Source organism: Cydia splendana, unplaced genomic scaffold (genome assembly GCF_910591565.1).
Source record: "Cydia splendana unplaced genomic scaffold, ilCydSple1.2 scaffold_89_ctg1, whole genome shotgun sequence".
In the NCBI taxonomy this organism is placed as follows: Eukaryota; Metazoa; Arthropoda; class Insecta; order Lepidoptera; family Tortricidae; genus Cydia; species Cydia splendana.
In genome coordinates this window covers 1-10,710 of record NW_026946909.1, presented here as the reverse complement: position 1 = coordinate 10,710, position 10,710 = coordinate 1, and the positions used below count along the sequence as shown (strand labels likewise).

Here is a 10,710-nt window from a genome sequence, read left to right as displayed (position 1 = left end):
TTTTATGATTGGACGGCTTCTTAAAGCGTTGACATGTAGCGCATTTGGGAGGGTCGCCTTGTTTTGTGCACTCCTTAATACTGTGGCCTGATGACCCACAATGTCCACACGTAGGTGCTGTATCTCTGCAATATTTAGCCGAATGGCCATATAAATGACAAAAATAACATCTGGTCAAGAGAGTAAAGTCTCGTACTGGGCAAGATGTCCAATTAATAAAACGCGTTGTTGTTGTATGAGCATTCGTCGTATTTCGGCTGTGCATTCTAGAATGTAGTTGCAGGTGGATAAGTCCTTTTTTCCTGATTTATGACTAAATTTCACTGAGCTCATAAATATGTCCCTGGAGAGACTCTGTTGAAGGTCCACAACGTTTTGTTCGAAAATACAATCGAATACATCTTTTTCGGACATATTTGTCGGAAAGTGACGAAATTAAATACACGTTTTAAGATTCCTGACAACATACCAAGCATAACCTACGTAATTTGGTATGGTTGTGTGTTACCCACCATAAACTATACTAAATTCACAGTGGGGAATAAAAAAATGTGAGAATGTGACAAGGACAAACAATAATAACGCTTTCTCTGCTACTGCTACTGAAAGATACATAAGACTATCTCATTTGGTCATTTCCCCCTCCTCCCACCAGTTCCAATTATACTAAAGCACCTCTCGGAATAACAAAACCAAATTTCTGAAATTACTCTAGCATACTTCAAATTACAAATATAGAAGTTGTATTTCCTACTAAATGGAAATTGCAAAAGTCAATTTGTTCCTATTAGTTGACTCTCCTTGTCCCCGGATTAAGTTTTATTTTTGTAATTCTAAGTGTGTTTTTGTTAGTTTTTTCTCTCAGTGCGCTCATTATAATCTACGTCGTAAACATGTCGAATTTAATGTAGGAGATATAGTAATGAAACGTACTTATGTTTTAACTGTAGTGTCCGACCGAAACATGTTTTTTTGCCGAAACCGAAACCGAAACCGAATGTTCGGCTTTGGCTCTAGTTTCGGCCGAAACCGAAACCGAAACCGAAACTTTTGTAGACTTGTTAAAATCGCTATTTTAACCGTACAAATGTCGATTGTGGCATACAAATGTCGACATAGTGCCATACAAATGTCGAAAAGGTGCAATACAAGTGTCGTCAGGGTCTTACAAATGCCACAAAAATAATAAATAGTGCTATAAAAATTTTGATACTGCCATATAATGTCGAAAAAATGCCATAAAGATGTCAAAAGCACCTTACAAATGGCTAAATAGTGCCATATAAATGTCGATATTTAAACGTCCATATCTTGGCAACTTATAAAGTAGAGTGGTGACTCCTACAGTATTTTTTTTTGTTTTTAAGACGCTAGGTAGGCCCAATGCCCTTGAGCGTCTGGGCGGAGCTAAGCGCTCTGTACCCGCACCACCCGCTTACCCCGCTCGCTGCGATCGTATGTGAATTTTGTATCGCTGCACCGCCACGAGGTTCAAAGAATAAGATAAAGCCCAGAGGCGCGCAGTTGGCGTTGGCGCTATACTCGTATTTGTCTATCTTTTGTTTGCAGATATTTTATCGTATGAGTATGAGTAGATCATGCATAGGTATACTGGTGCTGGAGGTATTAAATTATAATACAAATATATTCCTCTATGCATTATACTTCACAAGTCTCGATTAGTTAATTTGTGTTTTATTCGTTTCTTACAAATAAATTCCGAAGTCAAAACGACAGATAAAGATTAATATTGAGGCGTATAATGCGTTTATACAGACAGTTTTTACCTCCATAATAAATAAATATAGGTACACATATTGCGGGTGTTTTATAGTAGTTCAGTCAGATACCACGATTATGCTATGCACCACGTTCGCAGGCATTCGAAACTAACCTAGTTAATTTTTATCTTATTCCGTAAATAAAAAAATATGTTGCCACGCGCCGATCTAATACTAAGTTTTTTTACAAACCTAGAAAAAACTAACATCATTTTAATAGTTAACAATCCTTAAACATGTAATCAAACTATAAACAACGGAAATGATATAATATAGCCTATGTTAATCAATTAATTATTATTTTTTAGGAATCGAACTTCATTAAAAACGTTAAATTTTAATGGCAACATGTCCGCACATGTTAGAAAATATAGTTTTTATATTTCAAATGAAGTTTTCTCAAACATAAGTGGAAATATTGTCATTACATTCGTAATATAGGCTGCGAAACACCGTATTGCGCGCGCTAAAGCGCGTCACAACCAAATCAACATTCTGCAGTTATTTAATCTCTGGCTACAATAACATAACTTCAATTTTATTCCACTTGGGCTCAGCACAAGCATACAGAATACAAGGAAGGCACGGAGCGACGAGCGATACAGCCTCCTCGTCTCAAAGCTAGCACACGACTGCCGGCCACGCCTTTCTCGAGCTACATACGCACGAAATTTTGAATAATATTCGATTTCTTTTAAAAAAATTTAGTGATTAACATTATTCTACGTTGCATTTGTAGTATCTGTGAAAACAATTATTCCAGTTTAAAAATAACTTTAATCGAATAAACCGTTAACTAGAAATAAGCAAAGTTACTCGCAAAACGGCCTGTCGTAATGTTCCCTTTGTGGAAAAAACTATAAGTCACAGGGAACAAGTCAAACATTAGAAATGTTCTACATAAAACGTAGAGTCATATATATTTTTTTGTTGAACTGTTAAGAAGATATAGACTATAGAATGTTAGAGTTTACGGCCAAAAACGGCGCCTGGCGCCTTAAGAACCCTTCCTAAAACGATGATTATAAATCAGATTTTCCAAAAATAAAAAATTGCCATACAAATGTCGAAAAAATAAACTCTTCCAAAATTGACCCAGCTGCAGACGCATTGAGTCGTTTACCGATGAATAGTGAAGATTTAAAAAATATTAGAACACACGTTGTATCAGTCATGACCAGAGCTCAATCACGGAAACTGCGCGCGCAACAAACTTGCGATCAAGGTGACTTAGCGACAGATGTACCCGCAAACGATAGGCTTGATCAACCTAGAGTTGTGGAAATCATCAAATCACCTAAAAATTGTATTGAACTCATATTAAGTTCCAATTACAAGTTAAGTAAGACATGTCAAAATAAAACTAGCAAAAAGCAGAGCTTTGTAAGGGCTCGCGGAGTTTTTCTACCTAAACGTACCGGACCGCGACTTTGATCCAATCCGAGGCTTGTTTCATGTTCGATCGAGTCATCATCATCATCATCATCATCATCTCAGCCATAAGACGTCCACTGCTGAACATAGGCCTCCCCCATGGACCTCCACACGTACCGGTTGGAAGCGACCCGCATCCAGCGTTTTCCGGCGACCTCGATCGAGTGGGTACGTAATAAGTCCGTTAAGAACGCAGCTATAAGTGAGAGCAAGAAAGAAATATACTAACCGGACCCCGGTTGCTGTCCGGTACGCCTGTCTGTTACAGCTTTTACTTTGTCCATTAAAAGCGTGTCCAGACGACAAAATCAAATTGCCAATATCATCCACACGTATACAATTTCATAAGCGCTAATTGAGCTCTCGATCCGTAGTGACTGAGCTTGACGACCCCCCCACAGGCGAAGAATTCCTCGAGGCTCTCCAGAGTCTGAAACTAGGTAAAAGTACAGGTCTTGATAACGTACCTGCTGAGCTAGTGAAAATCGGTTGCGTTTCTTCTCCCCTGTACACTCTCTTACAGCGCTGTTGGGATGAGGAAACTATTCCTCAGGACATGAGAGACGCCGATGTCATTACCCTATATAAAGGCAAAGGAGATAGAGGAGACTGTAATAACTACAGGGGCATATCCTTGCTAAGCATTGCAGGAAAGGCATTTGCAAAAGTTGTTCTGAGAAGACTGAACACTTTAGCCTTTCAGATATACCCTGAGTCGCAGTGTGGGTTCAGAGCTGGCCGTTCGACCAATGACATGATATTTACTCTTCGGCAACTACAGGAAAAATCTCGCGAACACCGTGTACCGCTGTATATGGCCTTTAGATTATAGATCTCAACAAGGCATTCGATACCGCGAGTAGGGAAGGTCTATATGAAGTATTGTGCGGAATTGGATGTCCTCCCAAACTTTTGTCACTTATCAGGTCCTTCCATGATGGCATGAATGCCTCAGTTATATTTGATGGTGAGAAGTCGGCGCCTTTCTGCGTAAACCGTGGAGTCAGACAAGGCTGTGTGCTAGCCCCTACCCTCTTTAATATCTTCTTCTCGGCTCTGCTTCTGACTGCTTTTGAAGAGTGCGATGTCGGAGTATACCTGCATACTAGAAAGGATGGAAAACTGTACAATATTAGTCTTCTAAGGTCAAAAAACAAGCGTCTAGACGTAACTGCTAGAGAACTTCTATATGCGGATGATGCTGCACTAGTTGCAAACTCTCAAAACGAACTTCAGGAGTTGGTGACGCGATTTGGTCGCGCCTGTCGACTGTTCTCTGTGAGCGTAAACACCAGGAAGACTGTCATCATGGTGCAAGGCGTAAACCAATCTCCGAACATCATGCTCGACGGTGCTGTGCTCGATGTCGTGGACCATTTCTGCTATCTTGGCTCTACCACCACCCAGTCACTATCTAACGACAAGGAGATAGACACTCGGATAGGCAGAGCATCAACTGTTTTTGGGAAGCTTTTCGCGCGCGTATGGAGAAACCGTATGCTCACTACATACACCAAAGTCCTTGTATACCAGACCTGCGTCCTAAGTGTATTGCTGTACGCATCAGAAACATGGACTACATACGCGAAACAAGAACGGAAGCTGAACGCTTTCCACATGCGCTGCCTGAGGACTATACTTGGAGTTACTTGGCAAGATAAAATTAGCAACGAGTTAGTACTCTCAAGAACGCGTTGCTGCAGCTTAACTGCTATGTTAAAGCAGAGAAGACTTCGTTGGCTCGGTCACATACATCGCATGGACCCTGGGAGACTACCACGCCAAGTAATGCTGGGTCAGATAGCGGACGTAAAAAGACCTGTAGGGCGCCCAACTCTACGGTTTAAGGACTCATGTAAGCGTGACATGGACAGTTTTGGCATTGCTGACGGCATTACTGACGGTAATCACGCTGCTCCGCACATAAACACGCACACACACACACACGCACACGCACACGCACACGCACACGCACACGCACACGCACACGCACACGCACACGCACACGCACACGCACACGCACACGCACACGCACACGCACACGCACACGCACACGCACACGCACACGCACACGCACACGCACACGCACACGCACACGCACACGCACACGCACACGCACACGCACACGCACACGCACACGCACACGCACACGCACACGCACACGCACACGCACACGCACACGCACACGCACACGCACACGCACACGCACACGCACACGCACACGCACACGCACACGCACACGCACACGCACACGCACACGCACACGCACACGCACACGCACACGCACACGCACACGCACACGCACACGCACACGCACACGCACACGCACACGCACACGCACACGCACACGCACACGCACACGCACACGCACACGCACACGCACACGCACACGCACACGCAAACGCACGCACGCACGCACGCTCGCACGCACGCACGCAAGCACGCACGCACGCACGCACGCACGCACGCACGCACGCACGCACGCACGCACGCACGCACGCACGCACGCACGCACGCACGCACGCACGCACGCACGCACGCGCAGCCGGTACAGCCAGGGTTCAGCATCAGCTCTATCTTGGGTACTAATCTCCTAAGTGCTCATAAAGACGAGTCGGATGACCAAAACAGCGTGTGCCTATGTTGCAACAAACCTGAGTTCCACCAGGTACTGCCAGGGTTCAGCATCAGCTCTATCTTGGGTACTGCTCTTCCAAGTGCTCATCATGACGAGTCGGATATCCAAAACAGCGTTTGTCTATGTTGCATCAAACCTGAGTTCCACTAGGTACAGCCAAGGTTCAGCATCAGCTCTATCTTGGGTACTGCTCTTCCAATTGCTCATCAAAACGTGTCGAGTGACTAAAACAGCGTGTGCCTGTGTTGCACCAAACCTGAGTTCCACTAGGTACAGCCAGGATTCAGCATCAGCTCTTTCTTGAGTAATACTTTCCTAAGTATTCATCAAGACGAGTTGCATGACCAAAACAGCGTGTGCCTATGTTGTATAAAACCCGAGCTCCACTAGGTACAGCCAGGGTTCAGCATCAGCTTTATCTTGGGTACTACTCTCCTAAGTGCTCATCAAGACGAGTCGGATGACCAAAACAGCGTGTGCCTATGTTGCAACAAACCTGAGTTCCACTAGGTACTGCCAGGATTCAGCATCAGCTCTATCTTGGGTACTGATCTCCCAAGTGCTCATCATGACGAGTCGGATGTCCAAAACAGCGTGTGTCTATGTTGCATCAAACCTGAGTTCTACTAGGTACAGCCAAGGTTCAGCATCAGCTCTATCTTGGGTACTGCTCTTCCAAGTGCTCATCATGACGAGTCGGATATCCAAAACAGCGTTTGTCTATGTTTTTGTTTGTTTAATTCAATTCAATTCAATTCAATTCAATTCAATTATTTATTTCAAATCCAGAGATCCATAATATTGTTAGTAGGTACAACAAATCTTAAAATTAATTAAGGTTAGTTACATTAATTACAAAATATTAATAATAAACCTATCTACATACTAAAAAATAAATATAACTAGGCAACCTAAATGCACCACTTCTCAGCATCTGTGGCTGCCACATGCAGTCCATTCCAGTGCATGAGCAGTGGTGCATCCATCTTACCTGCCAACGTTTTCAGGATGCCATTGGTACTGCCACACAGTCTCTGCATAAGTGACGCCGATCTGTTGCGTATAATTGCATAAAAGTCATCTGTGTGCGCCTCCGCGAACATTCCGGACGCACTACAGTGACGTGGCAGCCCCATTAGCATCCTGAAAACGTTGTTATATTGTATTCGTAGAGCATTGTACGCTCGCTGAGTATAGCCGGCCCACAGGCTGCAGGTGTAAAAAGATTGGCAAAAAGCTTTGAAAAGCGTCCTTTTCACGTCTTTGTTACACCTGGCAAACCTGCGCGCCAGCATATTTCCGCGAACGGCCAACGCTCTACGCTCCCTCTCTATGTCGAGGTCATCTTTTAGGTCCTCGGTGACCCAGTGACCAAGGTATTTGAACTTTTTAGTGACCCTGAGTGGTTCCCCGCCCAAGGTCACAGGAGGTACTGTTTTATAGAATTTTCTTCCTGCTTTGAAAACAAGTACCTCACTCTTTTTTCCATTGTACCTTAGCCCATGTCTCACCGAGTACCTCTCACAGATATCCAGCAACTCTTGAAGTGCACTCATGGATGGGCTCAACAACACCATATCATCAGCATAACTGATGTTATTTATGGATTTGCCATCCACGGAGCATCCGACATAGGCATTGTTGAGCTCATCCATAAGCTGGTTCACATATAGGTTAAACAACCTAGGGGAGGACAGCCCGCCCTGCCTTACTCCACATTCTAGACGGTATTCACCCGAGTGTTTATGTGTTTGTATGTAAGTGAGGTGTATGCGCCCGCGCCGCCCCCACCAGTCAGGAATAAACTAGCTTCGTTACATACCGGTTGTTGGTCATTTCGCACCCCAAGTACTTCTCACTGGCGACGAACGGACGTTTACCGCGTGTGTGTGATTATAATTTAATCTGTTTTTAAATCATGTCAAATATCCTCGGAAGTTTAACCGCGTTTGACCACAATTCCCAGGAATGGGAGATTTTTAAAAGCAGATTAGTGCAATATGTTAAGTTAAATAAGGTGACCGAGGACAATAAGTGTGCTTTGCTTTTAACTCATTTAAGTGACGAGACATACCGACTGGTAAGGAACTTAGTGCATCCGAAGAAGGTCGAGGATTCTAAGTTCGAGGAGCTAGTAGCTGCGTTAGATAAACAATTAGCGCCAAAACGTTGTATTTTCGTCGAACGGGCGAAATTTTACGAGGCGACGCGTGACGTTGCAGAAAACATCGAACAATGGGCGGCTCGAATAAGTGAACTTGCTGTACGCTGCGAGTTTGGAGCCCCCTTGGATGAGCTGCTTAGGGACAGATTCGTGCTGGGGCTGAGCGTAGGCCCAGAGCGCGACCGGCTGTTCGAGCAGGATGCTGCCACGTTGACGTTCGCGAAGGCCGTGGAAGTGGCCCAGAAGGCTGCGTATGCTAGAAGCGCACGTACTACGTCTGTTCCTGCTGCCGTCGTGCAAGTGAAGCAGGAGCCGATGTACCGGGTTGGTACTAGTCGCCCTGGTACCGGGGGGTCCTCCGACTCTCGACGCTGCTCCGTGTGCGGGCTTAAGAGCCACGACGCAAGTAAATGTAAATACAAGAACTACCGCTGCCAGGTGTGTGGACAAAAAGGGCACTTAAAAAAGGTGTGCAGCGCTGAGAAGGCGAAACAGTGTCGTGTTAACTGCATTCAAGCTGACCTTGATGGATCAGCTGAGGTCTCTCAGAGTGCTGAAGGTTGCAAGGAGTGCGAGCTATTTAATTTAAGGTACGTTAATAATGCACCAATATTATTGGAAGTGGACCTTAACGGTAAAAACTTAACAATGGAACTTGATTGTGGTTCAGGGCCGAGTGTGATAAGTGATAAATTATATTATAAAACCTTTTCGGACTGTAAATTAAAAAAATGCGATATGAGAATGTGTTTCTACAATGGTCATCAAGTCGCGCCATTAGGCTATTTCACTACAAAAATAACATATTTAAAAAAAACACATGACATCGATATTTATGTAATGGAGGATGGTAGTCGGTTAGGTCTATTGGGCCGTGACTTTATGACCAAGTTTAACATGTATTTTGCTATTGATGAACAAAAAATTAATTTTGTTAGTTCGGAATCGTTTCGAAGTGAGCTACCGCGGTTGCTGAGCGAATATTCGAGCCTTTTTAATGAAGACTTAGGAAAATTTAACAAATTTCAAGTAGAATTAAAATTAAAAGATAATGTTACACCTAAATTCTTTAAACCTCGTACAGTTCCTTTTGCTATTAAAAATAGGGTAGAGGAAGAAATTGATAGGCTTGTTGGTTTAGGTATATTGGTACCCGTAAATTTTTCTAAATATGCGACACCTATAGTGCCCGTTTTGAAGGACAACGGTAAAATTAAGATAGCGGGTGATTTTTCCGTAACGCTCAATAAAGATATGATAATAGATAGGTACCCTATGCCCCGCATCGAAGAGGTGTTTGCGCGGCTCGGTGGCGGTAATCGTTATACGAAACTCGACCTTAGTAACGCATATAATCAATTCGTTTTATCAGACGACTCACAAGAGCTCACTACTATAAATACATCAAAAGGGTTATATAAGTATACGAGGCTCGTATATGGACTAGCTAACGCGCCGGCTATTTTCCAGCGCACAATGGAGACACTCCTAGTAGGTATAGAAGGAGTCAGCTGTTGGCTCGATGACGTATGCGTAACAGGACCTACTGATGAATTACATTTATCGCGATTACGGGAGGTTTTAAAAAGGTTTTTATGACTCGGGGTTACGATTGCAAAAAAGTAAATGTGACTTTTTTAAAAATAGTGTAACATATCTCGGTTTTGTAATAGATAAAAATGGTCTACGTGCATGCCCCAAGAAAACCGAGGCTATTTTAAATGCCCCTAAACCAAATAATATAAATGTACTCACGGTTTGCACTTTTCACTTAAACCAACTTTCCACCTTGACCTGATGTAACGCGCTGCTTGCGCCCTCTCCGCTGTCCTCCCCTCCTGGCAACACACCTCCTAGTGTCTTCAGCTTGGCTCTCGCTAGATGGCGCCACTGTCGCTGTTGCTGCCAGCCAAATCGATCCCTCTGAACAGCAATCCACTGCTACTATGGGATCGATGCGAAGAGTAGCTCTGCTCACACGCACTGAACTACTAACACCAATTCCGGCTCGTAAGGACCATGAACAAGGTTGTACCTTAGGTCTTTTCGAAATTAAAGCCGTTTGTACTATATAAACAACTATAATGAATCTCCCAAACAAGTCTCACAAACAAAATATAAAATTACATACTTAAGATTCTAAAGCAAACAGTCGTTAGCTAGTTTGCACAGGTGACAGCGCCATCTCTCGGTGCATTTGGAAATCAATCACCAATTAGAGTTATTGTTCATTTTAATAAATATATTTTCTATTTCTTAAATGTCACCTTAAGTGTCACATGACGTGTTGACCCTAATACTCACCACGTCATATGCCTACTCACCGTACACCCTATTTATTTTGAAAGACCTATCCAACAACACCCCACACTATAGGGTTGAAATGATAAAAAAATTGTCACACACATTTTGTTTTTTTCAAAGCGATTATTTCCGAAAACATTCACTTTATCAAAAAATGTTTTCTTAAAACCCGTATTAATTTTAAAAGACCTATCCAACGACATCCCACACCATAGGGTTGAAACGAAAAAAAATTCCTCACTTACATTTTGTTTCTTTCGAAGCGAGTATTTCCTAAAATATTCACTTTATCAAAAAAAAATTGGATAGGTCGATAAAACATGTCGTTGGATAGGTCTTTTGAAATAAATAGGGGTTTTAAAAAACATTTTCTGATAAAGTGAATATTT

General features: G+C 43.2%; 1 protein-coding gene across 1 annotated transcript; it reads left to right on the top strand.

Annotated features, from left to right (window-relative positions):
• Positions 1-7,739: 7,739 nt before the first annotated feature.
• LOC134805939 (uncharacterized protein K02A2.6-like) lies at positions 7,740-9,745 on the top strand. Its single transcript, XM_063779123.1, has one exon. It carries the CDS (start codon positions 7,772-7,774, stop codon positions 9,614-9,616), a length of 1,845 nt encoding a protein of 614 aa, XP_063635193.1. The 5' UTR covers positions 7,740-7,771; the 3' UTR covers positions 9,617-9,745.
• The last annotated feature ends 965 nt before the right edge of the window (positions 9,746-10,710 follow it).

Excerpts from the sequence above, each read along its gene's own strand:
- LOC134805939 (XM_063779123.1), top strand. The coding sequence starts at position 7,772 with ATGTCAAATATCCTCGGAAGTTTAACCGCGTTTGACCACAATTCCCAG.